At 41.7% G+C, this 21,545-nt stretch overlaps 1 protein-coding gene and 1 long non-coding RNA gene across 2 annotated transcripts in view; one reads left to right on the top strand and one right to left on the bottom strand.

Moving 5' to 3' along the window:
• The window catches only part of LOC308249476, a 62,024-nt gene extending 47,236 nt beyond the window's left edge, over positions 1-14,788 (bottom strand). Inside the window, exons 1-3 of the long non-coding RNA XR_013960732.1 lie at positions 14,462-14,788; positions 4,135-4,374; positions 3,195-3,288 (exon numbers count right to left, since the gene is read on the bottom strand). This is a non-coding gene — a long non-coding RNA (uncharacterized lncRNA). The remainder of the gene's footprint in view (positions 1-3,194; positions 3,289-4,134; positions 4,375-14,461) is intronic.
• On the top strand, positions 14,039-19,993 carry LOC308249475 (procathepsin L). Its single transcript, XM_080671039.1, has 8 exons — positions 14,039-14,308; positions 15,402-15,538; positions 15,816-15,938; positions 16,042-16,188; positions 16,372-16,596; positions 16,998-17,163; positions 17,825-17,942; positions 18,700-19,993. The coding sequence occupies exons 2-8, from the start codon at positions 15,413-15,415 to the stop codon at positions 18,797-18,799; spliced, it is 1,005 nt and encodes a 334-aa protein (XP_080527165.1). The 5' UTR covers positions 14,039-14,308; positions 15,402-15,412; the 3' UTR covers positions 18,800-19,993.
• The last annotated feature ends 1,552 nt before the right edge of the window (positions 19,994-21,545 follow it).

Genomic DNA, 21,545 nt, shown 5'->3' with positions numbered 1-21,545 from the left:
ACTTACACCATACACAAGAATAAACTCAAAATGGATAAAAGACTTAAATGTACATTGTGAAACCATAAAACTCCTAGTAGAAACCAGAGGCAGCAAAATCTCAGACATCTCTTGTAGCAATATGTTTACAGATACATCTCCTAGGGCAAGCATGTTTGATATGCTTGTCCTAGGGCAAAGAAAACTAAGGAGAAAATAAACACATGAGACTACATCAAAATAAAAAGCTTCTGCACAAAAGAAACTATAAACAAAATGAAAAGGGAGCCCACTGTGTGAGAGAACATACTTGGCAATGATACAATTGATAAAAGGTTAATATCCAAAATACATAAGGAACTCAAACAACTTAACAAAAGGAAGACAAAAAAATCCAATTAAAAACTGGGCAAAGAACCTAAATAGATACTTCTCCAAAGTGTACATACAGATGGCAAGAGACATATGAAAAAATGCTCAAAGTCACTGATCATCAGAGAGATGCAACTTAAAATGACAATGAATTGTCACCTCACACCTGTCAGAATGGCTACCATCAACAAATTACAAGTGCTGATGAGGATGTGGAGAAAAGGGAACCCTAGTACACTGCTGATGGGAATGCAAACTGGTGTAGCCATTATGAAAACAGTATGGAGTTTCCTCAAAAAATTAAATATCAAACTGCCATTCGACCCAGTGATCCCACTTCTAGGAATATATCCTAAGAAACCTGAAACACTGCATTCAGAAAGAAGTTATGCACCCCTATGTTCATAGCAGCACAATTTACAATAGCTAATATCTGGAAACAGCTTAAGTGACCATCAGTAGACAGTGGATAAAAAGCTGTGGCACATTTACACCATGGAATACTATGCAGCAGGAAAAAGGATCTCTTACCTTTGAGACAGCATGGAGGGACCTGGACAATATCATGCTAAGTGAAATAAGTCAGTCAGAGAAAGACAAGTATCACATGATCTCACTCATATGTGGAATCTAATGAACAAGATAAACTGATGAACAGAGTGGATCCAGAGACATGGAAGCATGGAACAGAGTGCAGAATCTCAGAGGAAAGGTGGGAGGTAATGAACCAAAGACCTTGTATGCATATATGCATAACCCATGGACACAGACAATAGGGTGCTGAAGGCCGGGGGTGGGGGCAAGAGCAGGCTGAAGGGGATCAATGGGGGAAAAAAGGGGACATATGTAATACTTTCAACAATAAAGATTTATTTAAAAAAAAATAAAGATGGTTAAGCAAAGTCTCTTGGTCATAATGGGGAAAAAAAGTCAACGTGAAACTTAATGTTTAGAAAACATGTAAAGTACTTTTTTGCCTCACTTAGAACTAAATGAAAGATCAAGGGAGAGTAATTATGAATTCCCCAGGAAGCAAGTATTAAGAAATTGTTTCTTTGCTTTAATATTTATCTGTGTTTATATAGGCACATTCTAATTAAAATAATTTTTTTACAATTTTTACATTATTCTTTATAATTTTGTGAATTGTTTTTACCTACATCTCATATGTTATTCAAACAATTAGAAAAATTAGTCCATTTACTTGATTACCTCATAACGCAATTAAGGGTAATAGACACAAAGAAAATATCTATAACATGTTTTGATAACTGTTTGCAATGTAATTTTGCATTCTGCACTACGGAAAAGCCAAAAAATAAAGAACTATCCTGTATTTCGGTGCCTGGCATTTCAGCTGGATATTAAAAAATGAATATACATGTACTAACTAGAGAAAAGGGAAAGAAAGAGATGTCATATAGAGAAAAACATTTGAAAATACTTCGAGGTTTAAATAAGTCAAGAATTATTAATTCTTTTAAGTTGAAACACTTGAAATTGCCATTTTGAAGGTCAAAACAGTTGAATACCAGCAAGCTCATTAAATAAAGCAAAATATCTTCTATAAATCTACCTATGCCACAGCTACTTTACTTTAAAAGGTCCAGACCTTATCACAGGACAATGAGAACAATGCCATTGTAGTGTTGATACTCATATGAATTAGTTTATTTGCTTTTATTATCTGACTCAAACTTCTTGCTACATTCTTTTTGTTTATTTGATTACCAACTCATGTGGGAGCCAAGTTTTGGTAACAGCCTGAATCAAAGGAAAGAGTTGTATCTCTTGCAGTAAGAGTCTGCCTACAGGGTCAAGGCTGTCCCAAAGTTCTACTCTCTACAAAGAAGCCTTTTGGGCTGTGACTGGAAATAATGACTAGGCACCGACAGGCAAAGTGTTCTGTATTGCTCTGAGGTATGAAACATTACCTGTTTGGTGAAGTAACATTACATAACTGCTGTACCGCCTCTTCCACTAAATGATTCACCAGTTTCATGCGGCCATTCGTCACCATCATTATCCTGGTCATCACCAATTACATGTGCAGAGCACCCACACGGAGATGACACTGTACTTGGTGCTTGACAGAATGCAAGGAAAACAAAGAGCAGCCCTTATAGCGTAAACTGTTGGAGCTGTGCATTTGAATATGAAACACAGAACAAACATACCTGTAAGTCTGAGCCTGCCTGGGTCACACGCGATAGAACAAACTCATTGAGATTCACCATTGAGCTTCACAGGGGTTATCTGTGTTGCAGCTGTGAATGGAGCACATGGTCTTTCCACAGGATGCTGAGGAGGGTCCCACTCTTTGGGGATCCCAGATTCAGACAAAGTGATAGGAGGAAGGGCACATAATAGGGATAAGACCACAGCTGCTTAATGGTGATTCACCTTACTGACTATATATAAGAGGTTTTCTTACAGATCCTGGGACACTGGAAGATATAATTACAAGAAGGAAAAAAAGGCTTTAAAAAGATAAAACACCACCCTTGCCAGTTTGGCTCAGTGGTTAGAGTGTTGGCCCATGGACTGAAGGGTCACAGATTCGATTCCCAATCAAGGGCATGTACCTCAGTTGCAGGTTCAATCCCTGGTGCCAGTCAGGGTATGTGCAGGAGGCAACCAGTCAATGTGTCTTTCTCAAATAAATGTTTCTCTCTCCCCCTCCACCTCCTTCCCTTTCACTCTCTAAAAATCAATGGGAAAAATATCCTCAGATGAGGATTAAAAACAAGCAAACAAACAAAACAGATAAAACACCTCAGAGCCCAAGTGGGTCCATTACTCAGAAAAATACATTTTGAGAACAAACCAATGACAGGACTCACTGTGATTTGGCTGGTGTGCCTGGACTCTCACCCCTTCCAGGAGATTGCCTCAGGAATGCTGACCATTCTCTGGTCCCAGGATTTTAAAGCCTATCTGTGAATATAAAACAAATTCAAAGTTCTAAACATTTTAGCCCAGAAAAAGTACTTAGAGTCCATCTGGTGAAACTCCTTCCTTTTATATTTTATAAGCAAGGAAATGGACGCCCCAGAGAGATTACATAATTTATTCAAAACCATTAAGCCTGCTGATGGCGAAACACAGCTCCGCACCCAGTCTTCCACCTTCTTTCTGTGCTGCCCGCTCCCCAGCATAGTTAAACTGTGAAAGGAACATGTCCATCACACAACTTACAGGCACCATCAAACACCTTCCATATGTAGAGTCCTTTTATTTTTAACACATCCCCATCGTGTTCTATCAGAAAGGCAGAGCCCCTAAGAGATATATCTAGAGATTTATTGAAAGGAATTAGTTTATGTAACTGTGGGGCTGGCTAGGCAAGCCTGACATCTGGGAGGCAGGCCATCAGGAAAAGCATGCTGGAACTCTGGGCACAGCTAAACCCGAAGTTTCAGCTCTGTTCTTAAAATGCTTCGACTGATTAAATCAGACTTACCCAAACTATCCAAAATAATCTCCTTTACTTAAAGTCAACTGATACGAAAACAAAAGAAACAATAAAGTTAACTGAGATGAGTTTTAATCACAGCTGTAAAATACCTGCATGACAACACCTACGTTACTGTTTGATTGAATAACTGGGGACTAGAGCCTATTTAAATTGGCACATAAAACACCATAGCACCCAAGTAGTACATAAGGACAGTATCACCACTTGTGTTCTACTAGAAGCACTGGGCACTTAAATTGTGTGCCTAAGGCACACAGCTAACTCACATTTTGTTTTTCAATTGTAAAAAGGTTAGAAATTCTTACCTCATTATTGTTTCAAGAAGTAAATTAAATCAGTTCCAACTGTGCATGTAAAGTTCCTGGCACACTGGGTTCTCCATGTTAGAAAACAGCGATTAGACCACATTTTGCTTATAAAAAATGCTGGTTAACAGGTTAGCAGGAAAGGAACATTCTCACTACAGGTGGGAGCACAAGCTGGAATCACTTTTTTCAGCAAGCAGTTCCAGTTCCAAGAATTAGTTTTATAATATTTGTATGCACCTGTAAAGAGAGAGATATGAAAAGATATTCATTGCAATCTTATTTGTAAACGAAAAAAACAAAAACAAAAAAAAACACTAAACTTAAATGGCCCTGGCTGGATAGCTCAATTGGATAGAGCGTCTTCCCAACACACCAAGTTTTCTGATTCAATCCAGGTCAGGGCACGTACAAGAAGCAACCAATGAATGCATAACTAAGTCGAACAACAAATGGATGTTTCTCTCTTTCTCCCCCTTCCTCTCTCTCTAAAATCAATCAATAAAACAAAACAAAACACTTAAGTGACTATCAGGAGAAAAGGAGAGTGTTAAATAAATTATGATACGGTCTGTTGACATAAGAATGTCCAAATCCATATAAAATTTTATGTATTTGAGCCAAACTGAGGACATGTCTGGAAGCAAGATCTCAACAGTCTGAGAATAGCAGTTTTTCAGTTCTTTTTATGCATTTGGAATCAAAGGCGGGAACATAAGGAAGATTGCATGAAATCCATTGATAGGTTAGGGAGGTGGGAGGAAGCAGTGAGGAAATCCCTATGATTGAATAAAAAGTAAAATGAAGAGATACAGACCTCAGTTACATTGGTGGGTACAAGATTATTAACATTTATAGTAAATAGGGATGGTATTCATGTAACAAGATCATGTACTCCCTTGAGAGTGGCTTCGGAAGGGTCTAAAAGATAATATTATTCTGACATTTCTAAGATATGTTAACTTAGGTGTACAAGAACAATGGACAGGGCCTGCTTAAAGCAAAGACGAACCTTTTACTAAGGAAGTTATAGGCCTGAGGTCTGACTGCTCAACCATGACCTGCTCAGTTAAGAATTTACAATCAGCCCTGGCCAGTATGGCTCAGTTGGTTTGGTGTTGACCTGGGCCCATCTCAGGTCAATGTTTCTCTCTTTCTCTCTCCCTTCCTCTGTCTCTAAAAATCAATTTTAAAAACTATTTTTTAAAAAAAGAATTCATGAACACATCACCCTGTGAGGTCACTTTTGGTCACGGGATGTGTCTGATTTACTACATAGTCCCTTTGTTCACAGGCTGAAGAATGGAATGAAAGATGTCCATAGTATAGTATTTCATCTAAAATAGGAGTTTGCATTATTCGATAGCATTTTTGATCCTAGATATTCTACTAATATCTTCAGTGCTGGAAGGTGATAGGTTCTGTACCCATTATGGTTTTAAAGAGAGAGGAAGGGGGTGGGGAGAGAGAGAGAGAGAAACATCAATTTGTTGTTCCACTTACTTATGCATTCATTGGTTTCTTGTTTGTGCTCTGACTGGGGATCAAACCTGCAACCTTGGCATAGTGGGATGACACTGTAACCAACTGATACCTGGCCAGGGCTCATTTAATTTTTAATATAACCCTCTGAGTGCATTGATATTATCCACATTTTATAATAGATGGTAAATGAAACCAAGTATTGGAGAGAGTAAGTCATTGCTCAAAGTTTACGCCTACCAAAGATGAAACTGAAGTTATCCAAAGCCAGTGCAATTGGGTAGTAAATTGGGTCAAGAGGTACTAAAAATTATGCTTTTATTGGTTTGTCATTTTTCCACTGAATGTTTTAATGTTGACATGACTATAATGTAGAAAGGTTTCAAAATAGAAGCTTTGGGATATTCTGTAATTTGGGCTATCAAAGTTTAGTATTTCCAGCAAAACATTCTTATTTATCAACCTTCTCCTCTAACTCAATCAAAATAATAAACAGAAAGAAAAGGAAGCATAAATGGTTTTTCATTGCTTCTGCAACCCAAAAGAAAAACCAAAAACTTAAAACAGAAAAGTTCAGAAAAAATCCCCAATTTTCTACCCTTTCATTAAAGTAATAGAATTATTCATGTTCAAATGACAACTCCCCAATGTGCTTTCAAAAAGGTTTGCTTGTTGGGTGCAATGCCTAGATCTTCAGTGTGCTCATCGGGGGGAAATGCAACCATATTATACCAGTATTATTATCTTGTATTCTTGGAAATTATGAGATTAAATACATCATTAAGATGAGTTTTGCCTCCATGCTCATTTTTAGCATTTTTTTTTCATGCACCTCAAATTATTCCTCCTTCTCCACAATGTCCAGCTAGATTTTTCTAGGAGAGGGGTGGCAAGAAAAGGTCTCACTTCAGAGGATCAGGCAGGCAACCATAGCTACTTGGCTTAGCACCCCAAGATGTCTCCCACAACGACCTCTTGCACTGCTCTACTGGACTCCCTGGGAGTTTTCAAATCCACCAGGAACCTGAGGATGGGGTGATGAGACTTTAGGGGATCCTTACTGGCTAGTTTCTGGTTTTAGGAACTCACTAAGGAATGAGGTAGTTCTACACTCTCTGTGGCATTTCTAAGATCCCCAAGGGCAATAAGACAGACTAGGATTTCTGTGTCCTGGAAGCAGGTTTTTCCCAAACCCACCCGAGACCCACTGAGTTCTGGCCAAGTACCATGGTCCCCAGAGAGTTTGAGCCAAATTGGCAGCAAGTCCTCTCTTAGACCAATAATTGTCATTCCGTGGTGGCATTTTCTGTGTGTCTATCACAAGGGAACCCAGCACTATAAAACAAAGTATCTGTGCTCAAGAAGCTTTCATTGGGGAGACGAGGTATGTGACTTAGTTTTTTGCTTTCCTCTTGGTGAAACTAAAACACTTTTCTTACATCATTCAAATTACCACTAGTCCCATTTCCCTCTTGAACTCGGAGAAAAGATTCTTGTACTCTTCCCCAAATTTTCTTAATCAAGTCCCACTCACTTTCCACGGAGTCATGCAACCATCACTGGACACTATCACTGCTTGTCAGTTACATTTTACATGGATCCCATGGAGATTTAGCAACTGGGAACATATGTGTGAGGGGTAGCATGCTATGCAGAGGGGTGGATGGACTTAGAAGACACACATGCCATATCCATAGTATATAGCCAGACACTAATTAGCCTTGGAATGACACTGTGTGATCCTTGCTCCCTGGACTACAGACCTGGGATGCTGGACAAGGAAACAGTCAGAACAACCAGACTACAAGCTTTACTAATTCAACATGTGGTTGGGCTATGAGACCGGGGGGATTCTACCATTTGCCTGATTTCTCCCCATAGAGTGGAGACCACCATCTGCACACAGGATGCTGGTACTAATGAAATCATTTAAAGGAAGTATTTGCTGCTTCCTTGGATGGGAACTGTGTTCTATACTGAGCTCTCACATGCTATTTCCTCTGGCCATGTGAGCAGGGATCTGAAGGAAGATCAGATTCCTAACGCAGAGGATGGGTTAGTTCTCAGAGTGGAAGCTCGATTCCTCAGTGACTGAGGCTCAGTGGGCCCTATGGATTTGAGAGTAAAGTCTAGATGTGCTTGACCCAGAGCTACAGGTATGCTTTGAGGACAATAAAACCCAGATCAGGAGGCAGCAACCACTGGGGGTTGAAGGGACACAGGAGGACATAAGAAAGCAAAACAAAAACAAACAAAAAAAAAACATAAACTACCAGAATGGAGTCAGTGACTCAGCAAAATTTTCAAAGCTTCTATTGAAAACATTTCCCTGTTTTTGGCTTTTGGGAAATCATATAGGAATCGAGAGAGTTTGACTATATGGTTTTATATCCTTCTTGTGGACTTACATTTTTTAAAAGTATGTTTAATGTATGTCTTTAGAATTGGTCAATGAATGAACCTCGCTTTTTTAATACCTGAGTTTCTTAAAACCATGAGTTATTGAAGCCTTGTTATCAGAGGTAGGATTAAACATGTGACAAAGACTTGATCATAGATAGGGAAGCTGCAGAGTTTTTTTCTCAGAAATAATCAAGCAAGGAAACACCCAGGAGGCACAGGGCAAACCACCTTCCTGGAAGCTGGTGGGGCGGGAAGATGCGGAGGCCCAGTCCGTGTGGGCAGCAGCGTGCCTTCTGTGTGGCTCACCTGTCTTTTCCTCCTTTTGGCATGACACCAGGTAAGCTGGCATCAAAGTCAGGAGCCTGGCCCTGGGAGCTTTGTGCTTTATCTCAGGATGATCTCAGTGCTTCCATTTGCTTCTCCTGCTGCCTTCTGGCACCCAGAGGCCAGTGTGCAACGTAGCGATGGGGCCAGTGGTAAGAAATGAGGGCAGATTTCCCCAGGCTCAGCTTCCTTTCTAAGTCCTGCTGGCCTGAAGCACATTGACGTCACTCCTTCACTGGAGAGAGGAACCTGACTCCCCCCTTGATTTTGTACACCTCCCAGCTGGGACCCCCTTATCTATAAAATGGGCATACTATAGTGATGGGGGAAGGGCACATAATAAGAATAGGAATACAGTTGTTTAATGATGATTCACCTTACTAACTATAGATAAGAGGTTTTCTGACAGACCCTGGGAAACTGGAGGACGTGCTATAAAAGGAAATGCATTTTAAAAGCAGATCAAGGACAGGACTCACTGTGATTTGGCTGGTGTGCCTGAACTCTCACCCCATCTGGGAGTTTTTCTCAGGAATGCTGACTATTCTCAGGTCTCAGGAACAGGCTGAGCTGTTTGTAACATCATAGATTAGTCAACTTGTTATCCGACTTTTAACTCCTGAAGGTCGGACTGCAGACCCTCCCCTCCCCTTCCGCTATTACATTTGTAGCTCACAGCTGCATCTAGTTATCTTCTTTCTTGCCCGTATGTAATCCGCCAACTGGCGAGGGGAGTAGTAGAATTTCGAACTGCTCTCCCATTCTGCCGGCATTATTAGAATAAATGCTCAAATATGATTCCACCCTGTGTGTGCTTAATTTGGCTCAAGTAGTGACAGGCAGCCTTGAGCCAGTTGTGTCAACAGCACCCCTCTCCTAGGGTGTAGGTTCTCAAAGTGGGACCCCTGACCAGCAGCAGCAGCATCGATGGGAACTTGTTAGAAAAACCAATTCAGGAACCCCTCCCAGACCCCCTGGAACAGAAACTCGGGAAATGGGAGTCTGGAATCTGTCCTCCCAAGCCCTCAGGTGACTGATGCACGTGCAAGTCTGTGAACCACGTCATGGGGGTGCTGTCAACAGTACCTGAAGGAGCATGTGTATCGGGCTCAGAACTGCGCCTGGCGCTTGATAGTTAGCTGTTAGTACCACCATCTTCATCACAGGACACTTTCTAATAATGCTGAGATTCGCTGTGGCTCCAGGTGCCCGCGGATGGAGACGCCTTTCCTGGGGAACAAGCCGCTGGCTCCTATAGATGGGAGCTGGCTCTCCTGACAGCACCAAGCCCTTCTCTGTCTTGACCACTTACTGTGCAGAGGGCATCAAGGGAAGACACGCAAGAATCTACATTAATTAACGATTACATTAGTGACTAGAGAGATGCGCAGAGACTAGACCAGAACTGTCTTAGGAAGGGGTGGGTAAGTAATGTTTTTACTAGGATATGCAGAGACTATGGGAGAGATGGCTGTGTGAAAAGTAAGGGGGCGGTAATAAAAACTGCAGTGCGGAAGTCTTTTTTCTTTTTCTTTTTAAATTTATTGATTTGAGAAAAACATTGATTTGTTGTTACATTTATTCAGGCATTCATTGGTTGACTCTTGTATGTGCCCTGACCAGGGATCAAACCCACAACCTTGGTGTATCAGTAAATGCTCTAACCAACTGAGCTACCCAGGGAGAGACTTGGAAGTCTTGAAACTTTAAAAAAAAACTGTCAAACTTTCCACTAACAGCCGAGTTGAGGCATGAAATGTTGGCTGTACTCAGAAGAAGTTAGAGTGTAGGAACATCACATAGAATTTAGTGCCTAGCTGCCCTAGTCAAGCCAACCTAAAGGTGTGTTAAACTCAAAGTTTTGATCAACCTTGACAGGAAATTGATTTTCACTTATCCTCTGTGTAGTAGGCTCAAAAATGGACCCCAAAGATATTGGGTCTTAATTCTTGGAATCTGTAAATGTTTACTTATGTGGCAAAGATTTTGCAAATGTGATCAAAGTAAGGATCCGGGCAGGAGAGGTTACCGTGGGTTATCTGGGTGGGTCCTAAGTGCACTCATAAGTGTTTTTATAAGGAAATGGAGGGAAATTTGACACAGACAGAAAAGGAGAGGAAACCATGACCATAGAGGCAGAGATTGGGATGATGTGGCCACAAGTCACAGAGTGCCTGGAGCCACCAGGAGCATAAGAGAAGAGAACTAGGCTCTCCCCTAGAGCCTCCAGACAGTGCAATACCTGGTTTTCAGCCCAAGTGATGCTTATTTTGGACTTCCGACCTCCATAATTGTGAGAGAATAAATTCCTGCCGTCTGAAGCCATCGAGTTTGTTGGAATTTGTCACAGCAACCATAGGAAACTAATATACCTTATTTCATGAGGTCTTTTTCAGATTGGAGGAAAAGATCCTCTGGCATCCAAAGAAGAGTTTGTGGGTTATAGTCTTAGGTGTGGGGAGAAATCCCTATAGGTCAGCACCTTGGTTATCTACTGCACCAAGAGGCTTTGTCATATCCCAATCTACATACTAGTATATAAAAGGCTTCTATATATATAAAAGGCTAAGCGACTGGCCAACTGGCCAGTAGCTATGACGCGCACTGACCACCAGGGGGTAGACGCTCAACACAGAAGCTGCCAAGCTATAGCAACTTTGCCGAGTGCCCTCTCGCACTCTGGGACCCCTTGGGGGATGTCAGACTGCTGGTTTTGGCCTGATCCCTGCAGGCCAGGCTGAGGGACCCCACCAGTGCATGAATCCATGCACTGGGCCTCTAGTTTAAATATATCAGTCATGGCTATACTCATTTACTGTAAAATCAAGATTAGTATAGTTAATATCAGATTTTAAAATGGAAAGGCTAAGCTTTAAAAAAGCCATTGGTAAAGTTACATGTATGATGTGTCTAAGTAAATGCATGAATTACAAGAGAGGACAATGAGCACAAAGTAAGAATTTAATTAATTCTTGTTGAGTGATTTACTTAACGAATTGGCTGACTGTTTAACCCTATAGAAAAAAGCAAGGTTACAGTGGTTCAGAAAAGTAAGTTATTTTATAAGTGACTTCATATGAACATCTAATCATAACAGGCTCTTTTCCATAAAAATATAAGTGGTAATAGGTAATAAGCCACTTTACAAGTGGACAGTTTTCTGGATAATGTTTTATATATATATATATATATATATATATATATATATATATATATATATTGACTTCAGAGAGGACGGGAGAGGGAGAGAGAGATAGAAACATCAATGATGAGAGAGAATCATTAATCAGCTGCCTCCTGCATGCCCCCTACTGGGGAATGAGCCTGCAACCAGGGCATATGCCCTTGACCGGAATTGAACTGGGGACTCTTCAGTCCACAGGGTGACACTCTATCCACTGAGCCAAACCAGCTAGGGCTCTGGATAATGTTTTTTAAGAGTAAGTCTTGGCTTAGTGAATTTCAACAAATTGAGTTTTAAGTGGCCTCATGGTCTTGAATAACACCATACTAGATTTGTTCATTACCCTGTGGTTAAAAACTTCCAGAGATGAGGTAAAGAATTATATCCTGTCTTCCTAGTGAGCAAAAGTAATCTATTCAGATGCACACAAGAAGATACTTTCACAGACACTGCATTTTAAATGGGAATCGGGAAGTTCTGCTAACTGCATTTTATCAAAGGCAGGGCTAAGGTTTGGTTGCTTGACTAAAACGTGACCATTTTAATAATTAGTACTCATCAAAGTTATGTGACATAGAAGAAGAAAAGGAATACTATAGTTAGTAACAACCCATTTCTGTAATGCATTACTTAGCAGATTACGTATAAATCGATGTCATGAGTTGGAGTAGTACCTTCCACTCTCTTGCCTTAATGACTTTCTCCTGTATTTCTCCTGATTTAGGTATTTCTTGATTTGACTTTAGGTTTTGAGCATATTTACAGTAAAGAGAGTCCATTTTTTGTTTCATTGTGTTTGTATCACATCCCAAGAAACAAAGGGGATGCCATTCTTTGGAGCGGCACCTGCCACACAGCCTACGGGGAGGCCATTGCCTAAGGTGCAGGCGTTCGTGCAGTAGCAGGTTTTTCCACCCTGTGCAATCTTATGGAGCTGTGACCCAAGGGAACTGTAAAGCCCACGTGTGAGAATAACTTGGATTTCTTGTGATGGACTGAGTAAACAAAAGAACAGTGGCTAGGTTTCATATGACTATAGTGCTCTGATCTCTAGAAGAAACCTCTGTAGCATCCACCTCCAAACAGTAAGAACCTTCTGAGTGGCTACCAATTTCTTTTTGCCTCCACTTCCCACCTAGGACAAAGCAGAGAGATCCAAATATTCTCCCCAAACCACTTTCAGAAGATGCTCCATGCCTAGTTGTTCCTCCTACATCTTCCCCAAGACAACAGCCTTTAATCAGGTCTTAGGGAACCTTCCTTGTTTTTTCCATTATAAAGCTTCTCCTCACCCCCAACTGGCTTTGAATTGTCTCCCTTGTTTTCATGTGGGCTGTCTTCCACTTGTGTTGACTGCCTTGATTAATTTTTTAAAAAAGAAAAGAACAACTCCAGCCATATGCAAAACATGGTTCTTTGTAACCACTTCAGAACTTTCGCTCTTAGTAGTGTTTGAGAGGAAAGAGATTCTACTTCAAAGGACATAAAGTGAAATTTTTAATAAATTGGTTTTCAAAATATTTATTTATTTGTGCTTCTGCAGTCTCTCAATTGAATTTTAACTAAGAATTTACAAATTGACATGCACTATGACTCCAGATAATAATAAAAACATGCCTAGAAAAGAGTTTAGGGAGGGGACGAGGGATGTTTATTTTATAAAATATATTTTCTACCATGAATATATTTCTTAAATAATTTTAAAAAGAAACTTTTAACAACATTTCTGAGTTAATATCCTTAAATACATATATATATTTATATATCCTTAAATTTTATGTATATGTATATATGTATATATGTATATATGTGTGTGTATATATATATATATATATATATATATATATATATGAAAGTACATTTCTTAAAGCCAAGAGAAGCACTTTGGATACTAAGGAAGACAATGATCCATCCATAATGCCAAGAGCAGGAAAATAAAAGCAGTCTCCGCCCTTCTCCTCTGCTGTTCTTTTTATTAAGCCAAATTCTTTTGCTAATAACTCCTTCCTGTGGGTTTTCAGAAAGGCTTGAGAGGGAAGAATCCCTGCCTGGGGAAGACGGGAAAGGAGAAGTACAAAATGCTAGCCTTCTATGGAGACCCTCCCAGTCCGTCCCCTTTCCTCCCAAGGATATGGGCCTTGACCATCCCATCATGTCTGCGTTTTGGGCATTGTCATTCCACTCCAGATTCTTCCCAAACCCAGCTGCGCCCATCTGTAAACAGTGAGCACACATCTGTCTGTGGGCTCTTCCTCCCAGCAGCCCGCCCCACGGTTTGCTGCGGGATAAGCAGGAACCACTGGACTAGATGTTACAGTTCCCAGCGCTCCGGAGATTTTAACCTAGACTAGGACCAAAGGGCACTCGGGGTTACACTGAAATCCACTGGGGCTCTCTGTAAGCTTTCCATGAACCACCCACCAAGCACATGAATTCCAGGTAGTTGGTTGATCCGGGTTCTAGGAAGGTGGGGGACCCTCCTCATAGTTGTCCCTGGGCCCCAGCTCTCCTCCCCCAGGTCCATGGAGCGAGGTCCGACCGAAGCCCATTGGAGTTGGGACAGCGCCGCGTCACGCGCCGGGAGTTTCAACCCCAGAGGCCCCGCCCCCGGCCAGCTCAGCCAATCGCGACGCGTGCAGGCGTTGGGGGCGGGGCTGCCGAGCCGAAAGCCCGGGGCCTTAAAAGGCTGAGTCAGGGGCGATTGGGCTACCACGGGCCCGTCGACCTTTGAGGAGTTTCGTGCGCCCGCGGAGTGCGGTCTCCCAGCTGTGGCCGCCGGAGGTCAGTCCATGGCCACGGCGCGTAGGGGGCCGGGGCTCGGGGAGGGGCCCATCCAGGGACTCGGACGGAAGGATGGGCGAGACCCCTGGGAGCGAGAGCGCCGGCCGGCCCGCGCCGGGAGGCTGTCGGCGCCGCTCGAGCCCTGCTTCTCACCTGCGGTCTCGAGGCCGGTATGGCAGACGGAGGGTTCGGGGAGCCCGGGGCGGCGCGGAGACCGCCGGGCTCTAGGCCTGTGCAGGAGCCGCCAGCCTCAGGCCGGTGGCGGCCACAGGTCGGCGGGGCCCGGTGCCCTGAGCTGCTTCAACAACCTCCGGACGCGGGCGTATGCGGGGGGTGGGGCGGCATTCCCGCAGCGCGGCTCCGCCGGCCGCGTTGGCGTCACCTGGCCCGGGCCGGTGTCAGAGCACCTGGAGAACTTGGCCCGGTGCAGACAATGGAATCCGGGGCTCTGTGCTCGGTGCTCCTCCGAACCACGTGATCGTGTAGCGGGTTTGCGGGAGGGACTGAGGGTGTGGGCTCCTGAGGCCAAGTGTGCTGGGTGCCCCGCTGCCCATGTTTTCCTAGGGAGGCCTTTCAGAAAGGTTTCAATTTCCATAAGCAGAGGCTTGAAGGCATATCGCACCTCCTGCGGTACAGTAGTCCAGAAGAAAGGTGTAAGGCGGAAACCTAACTCCTGGGGATCCCCTGTTCTTACTTGGGATCAGAGTCCTGATTAATAATTTCCTGGGTCACTTTGGTACCTTGAGTAAATAACCTGGACCAACAGTCTCTTTCTCTTGCTTTAAGCTTCAGACCCATAAGGTATCCTGAGCCCCTTATCAAAACCTAAATGATCATTGCACTATTACAATTAAGTCTATTTCAATTCCTGTAGCACTTGTCAGCCTGTTTTTCATTTTGATGGCTGAATCATATACCTCCACTATTTGGTAAGTCCTTGGCCTCTTTTTCTCCACCCACGTCCTTAGCCTTCAGCAGACCTTTCATAAATATTTGGGACGGTAATGTAAATGTTTTTATCCCACAAGTAAGATGGCTTTTCAGAAGGATTGGTCTAATCAGATCACTCATTTCTCCCCCCCCCCCTTCCTAGGTTTTTGAAACATGAATCCTTCACTCCTCCTGACTGCCCTTTGCTTGGGAATAGCCTCAGCTACTCCAAAACTTGATCCAAGTTTGGATGCACAGTGGTATGAGTGGAAGGCAACACACAGGAGACTATATGGCGTGGTGGGTAACATCCGAAACTGCCCAGAGGGACCCCACAGAGAAGGGCCCTTGAGGGTGGACGTTTATAGCCAGAGAATAGCTTCTAGAGGCCAGCCATCCGAGGGCAGTAATTTAATGGCAGTCATTAATGAGCACTGTTTGGGTATACATCCCTGTGATGGCACTTAGAGAACAGCACCCAGAGGTATAAAGCCTTCCCTGGCTGCGAATCCACTTGGTGAGGGTAGGTTGGGTTTTCATTAGAAATGAAGATGACGTGGTCTATGCTTGCCTCTAGAATGAAGAAGGATGGAGGAGAGCAGTGTGGGAGAAGAATATGAAAATGATCGAACTGCACAATCGGGAATACAGCCAAAGGAAACATGGCTTCACCATGGCAATGAATGCCTTTGGCGACATGGTGAGTGTGGCTTGGGAGGCTTCGCTTTTTGTGCTTCCTCTCCTTGGTACTTTAGCAAAATAACCTCTTGCTTTTTCAACAGTTTATTTACTTTTCCTTATAGACCAATGAAGAATTCAGGCAGGTGATGAATGGCTTTCAAAACCAGAAGCAACGGAATGGGAAGGTATTCCGAGAACCTCTCTTTGCTCAGATCCCCTCATCTGTGGATTGGAGAGAGAAAGGCTATGTAACTCCTGTGAAGAACCAGGTATGACCTTGTTCAAATCTTTTATCTTAGGAAAGCCAAAAAGGAATGGCATCCCTGCTCTGGTCCACTGGAATGACATGCTTTTTGCTAGGGTGTTTTTAAGAGCATTCAGGTATATGGGCTGTTGTCAGTCTTTGTATTTGTCTTATAAACTGATCATTGTTGTTGTTTTTTTATTTTCAGGGTCAGTGTGGTTCTTGTTGGGCTTTTAGTGCAACTGGTTCCCTTGAAGGACAGATGTTCCGGAAAACTGGCAAACTTGTCTCGCTGAGTGAGCAGAACCTGGTGGACTGCTCTCGCGCTCAGGGCAATGAGGGCTGCAATGGTGGCCTAATGGATAATGCCTTCCAGTATGTCAAGGACAACAAAGGCCTGGACACAGAGGAATCCTATCCATATCTCGCAAGGGTAAATGGAGCTCCTTATCTTGTTATTCCAGCTCTGCTTTTGAAAGCTGAACATTTTCGGAGATAACAGACACCTTAGTCAGCATTCACATTTTAGATGCAAACTGTCAGAACTGTCACTATAAATTATCAAATTTTGCACAGATCTCTGATTAGGTGGTTAACTGTAGCTGTTCTTCTCTGTAACATGGATAATATATGCATTATTCTGCATATAATGCAGATTTCTCCATAGTGAAAATTTTTTTAAGGCAGCCAATAGCATTTTGCTTCCTAGGTTGCTATAAAATAAAGTTGACTTAGAAATAATTAAGGTGCAAACTGCTAAGTCTGGGGTCTTAGAACTAATGTTCCCCAGGAGGTGGGTGGTACTCAAGTCTCTTTCCCACTTACCTTTAAAAGGAATCAAATACCTGCAACTATAAACCTGAGGATTCTGCTGCCAACGACACTGGCTTTGTGGATATCCCTCAGCGTGAGAAGGCCCTTCTGAAGGCAGTGGCAACTGTGGGGCCCATCTCTGTTGCTATAGATGCAGGCCATTCATCGTTCCAGTTTTATAATGAAGGTAGGTGTTTGTCTTTTTATTATAGAAATTCGGGTAGGCAAAATTGGAAAACACCATCATGATTAACTTTTTGGCATGGAGTTCTGCTCTCCAGGACTGTAGAATTTTGAGTGTGTACATTTAACATAGTGATGTTTCCACTTTAAATAGTTTCCCATGATGACAGACTGTTCATAAATATCTTTAAGTGGCTATGTAATTAGTTCTATAGATATAACCTAAACTTGCATGACTATTCTCCAATTGTTGGACCTTTATTCCAAAAATTTCTTATTATTGTAATTAGAACTATAAAGAGCCCTTTGGTTCAAGGGTTCTTTATAGAACCTTTAGGTGGCATTCTAGGAGTAGGAAGGATTATGCTAATTAATATTAAATTAATGCCTAAATCATATTAGTCTTGATAACTAGATCATATTGGAAATTTTTTTTCGGTTAGAAAATATATTGGATTTAGTTAAATTTTGTTGATTTCTAGTGAGTTGAGTTTGAGTTTTTACTTTTTGTCAGCCATTACTATTTTTTGGCAAATATATTTAAGCCTCATTTGGAATTTATGACATAATACTGAATTTTGAGAGGCCTCTCTTAAATGAGGTTGATAGGGTGAGTTCCTGTCACTTGGAGCTTCTCATTCCAACATTGAATTTTACTCTCATAGGCATCTATTATGAACCAAACTGCAGCAGCAAAGACCTGGATCACGGTGTTCTGGTGGTTGGCTATGGCTCTGAAGGAGGAGAATCAAAGAACAATAAATTTTGGATTGTCAAGAACAGGTATAAAACCCCAAATGTTATATTTGAAATTCAAAAGGGGATCCTTGTTTGGAACCAGTATTTGGTTTCAGGTCCAAAAATGCTCAGTTTTGGAATTCCAGAAGTCTTTCTCATACTTACAGTCACAGAAGTTCTGGTGTTTGATTTTAAGATTCTGTAGAACCTTGTTAGTGTCATTATTATGTATTTGTAGCATTACATTTCAAAATTCTGAAAATTTTCTTAATTAAGAACACATCTGGCCCCAAGGATTTCCAGTAAAGGACTTTTTAGTTGCAGGGTTGAGAGCTGATTTCCTTTCTCTGTCTCCAGTTTTTCAGCAAGCTTTAGTGAGCAGAAACATCTGCCTCTGCTGATTCTTTAAGTCTAAAAATTGTCCCAGAGTTCAGTGGCCTCCTTGCATCCTTCCTGTTGTCATTCATTTGATGTCCTGCCATTGTATTCTGCTTCCCATCTCAGGCATAGGAGGTTATCAGGAGCAGTTTCCACAGCCAAAGTTCTTTAACTGAGATGATGTAAGATAGCTGTGGAAATAGACTGCTACATTGGAATCCCAGTTCTGCCTCAATTTCATAGCTTAGTAAGTTAAAATAAGGATCCTGGGGGAATGAATAGGCTTATTATAAATATATGTAACAACCCTCAGAATAGTGTCTGATACATGGTAGGCACTATTTTAAGTATTAGTTAGCATTATTAATGAAGCTAATATGTACTTGATTCTTTGAATAAAATGCAAAACATGCTCTTCTTTCAGCTGGGGTTCAGGATGGGGCATGAATGGCTATGTAAAAATGGCCAGAGACCAGAGCAACCACTGTGGAATCGCCACGGCAGCCAGCTATCCTACTGTGTGAACTAATGGATAGTGATACTAGAAGCCTTGAGGACGGCACATCCAGAGGAATTTTATCTTTAAACTGATCAGACCTTTATTGTGTAAGATAAGAAACTTGAGTCATTAAGGATCCAAGTTGTGATGTGAATTCTGTGACATTTTTATAAGGGTAAAATGTTACCAGTACTTTAATTACTGTTATAAATAGCTTTATAATATTGAAGACTCATTGCTTAATTCTAAGACTTTTGAATTTTCATTTTTTAAAAGGATATATAAAACTTTACCTTTTAAAATAAATTTTAATCCAATATGTAGAAGTGGAACTTCTTTCTGTTTTTTAATGCGTTAACTTTTTGCATAGTCAGGGAATATAATTGGGCTATAAAGACATAAGTAAATGTGCCAGTATATAGGAGAAAGATACTGGGTAGCCCTCTGGGTCTTCTGGTTATAAACATGCAGATTTTATGTCAGCTGCCCATTGGCTGTGTTGACCTAACTCTTGAATCTAGCAAAATGTGATAAACAATCTGGAAGGACAAAGGTAAACTTGTTTTAATAAAGAAAAACAATTTACTTTTTAGAAAAATGAATAGACATACAGAATCGTAGGTTTTGGATACTAGAAGAGGGCCTCCTCTTCTTGCACTCTAGATGGTGGTAACTAGGAGGTTATGTGGTAAGAGTCTCAGAGCATCCACCTGAATCCCTGGGGAAGACCATGGGACTACTTTGCAGTTGAATAAGGACCAGACGCCAGGATTGCCAGGTCTCTGGTAGCATTCCACATAACTCTGCTAGGAAAAGACTTATTTGTTACCAGTGTTAGCAAAAGTAAATTTAGTGGTTGTGATGAACAAATCTCAGGTGCTTGTTAATAATTGAAGAAATGTCTTTAAGATCTCAGGAAATGAGGCTGGGCTACAAAATAGTCCTGACTTTGGAAGATGGGTGAGAGTTCACTAGGTAAATGTGGGTTTAGCTACCTCATCTTTGAATTAAAAACAAACTCATGCCCTGGCTGGTTTGGCTCAGTGGATAGAGCATCAGCTTAGGGACCAAGGGGTACCAGGTTCAGTTCTGGTCAAGAGCACATGCCTGGGTTGTGGGCTCAATCCCTAGTAGGGGTGTGTAGGAGGCAGCTAATCAATGATTCTCATCATTGATGTTTCAATCTCTCTCCCTTCTCTGAAATCAATAAAAATATACTTAAAAAAAAAAAACTCAAAGGGAACAAAACTGCCTAAGCACATGGTTGCACAGGAAACCCCTTGTTTCAATATTGAATCTTGAATCTCTGCTTAATGGGGCCATATTACTAAATTCAGTCTAATCTGTGTTCCTTCCACTGTTATCCCCACATCCTTAATATTCATTCCTTCTCGTATTCCCCAGATATGTCAGTATAGATTGGAAAAATCAGGCAGTTCTTCTGGAATATAGTGCACCTCCTCCTGGGTCATACTCTGTACCTCACTTTTAGGGCCTGCTGGGACTTGAGTCTGGTTACAGAAATAAAGAGGGATAGTGAGAGCACTTCCTAAGGTCTGCAGTGTCTTGCAAGGAAACTACGTCAGGGAAGGTCATTGCCTCCAGGCAAAACAGGATCAACCTCAGGGAGAAGGCTTGCTTCTGGCAAAGAGGTTCGGCAGGATTTGGGGGTTCAACATCCCCAGCTTCACCAGAATTGCCCAAATATGCTCACTCCAGATTTCAGGACATTCCTTCCCAATCAATGCCCTCACTTGAGCAGCTCATACCCTGTGAGTGGAGAATTCGATGGACATTGTAATTCAGCCCATTTGGAGGATGAGGCTTTGGCTTTGGTTTGCAAAAATCTTAGCTCTATGGCTATGTGATAGGAATTTCTTTAGGGAAGATAGAGAAGCTCTGGTCATTTAGGTTACACTTGAGCCAGAAATTTGAAGCCCTGAGCTCATCCTTTTTCTTCCCCCGCTCTGTCCAGTGTGGTTATAAGCAAACAGTCAATCTTATATTCATTAGTTTGACCAACATGTTCTGTATCAAATACATGGTGACCCAGAACCTCACCTCGTATCTGTTGGTGGGGTTTTGCCTATCTGTTGCCACATCATGTCATAGACTCAGGGCTCTCTTTGCAACTGGAAATGGTGCCTTTAAATCTAATCAGATTAGAGAATCTGTTCCAGAAACCAATTCAGGAAACTCTTAAGATTCTCTTCCTCTAGAACTCATGTCAGTAACAAAATTTGCATTTAAAGGAATTAGCTTATGCCATGTGGGGGCTGGCAAGTCCAAAATTTCTAGGGCAATTTGGCTGGCTAGAAACTTGGGCAGTATTTCTGTGTTATAGTCTAAGGCAGAAATCCTTCTCCAGGAAACATCAGGTTTTCTCTTAAGGACTTAAACTGGATGAGTCCAATGCAAATTATGGAAGACTAGAGGCCCAATGCACGAAATTCGTGCAAGGGCTTGGCCCTCACAGCCCCAGCTTCATCCGGAAGGTCGTTTGGCCGTCTAATTAGCATATTAGCTCTTTATTATATAGGATAATAGCCCATATGCCCAAATTCCAAATAACTAAGGCTGATTCCCTCCATTATCTCAGCAAATGGTTTTTATTTTTAAAAACTCAGATCTAGTCATCATTCTCAACCTTTGAAATCCCTTTCTTCACAGAAACTTGTAGGACCTTAAAACACAAACTTATCCTCATGAATTTAGGATCTTTCTGTAAACCTATTTTTCAGTTACCTCAAACTACATAAATGTCAAGTAGT

This window comes from Plecotus auritus (genome assembly GCF_963455305.1).
Source record: "Plecotus auritus genome assembly, chromosome: 5".
Taxonomy (NCBI): domain Eukaryota; kingdom Metazoa; phylum Chordata; class Mammalia; order Chiroptera; family Vespertilionidae; genus Plecotus; species Plecotus auritus.
The sequence above is the reverse complement of the archived record's forward strand: the minus strand, read 5'-3'. Positions and strand labels throughout refer to the sequence as shown.

What these genes read in the sequence shown, in the direction of transcription:
- LOC308249475 (XM_080671039.1), top strand. Translation starts at nt 15,413, where the DNA reads ATGAATCCTTCACTCCTCCTGACTGCCCTTTGCTTGGGAATAGCCTCA. An exon ending in CCTATCCATATCTCGCAAGG is followed by an intron (nt 16,597 to 16,997) that starts GTAAATGGAGCT and finishes TACCTTTAAAAG; the next exon opens with GAATCAAATACCTGCAACTA. An exon ending in GTTCCAGTTTTATAATGAAG is followed by an intron (nt 17,164 to 17,824) that starts GTAGGTGTTTGT and finishes TTACTCTCATAG; the next exon opens with GCATCTATTATGAACCAAAC.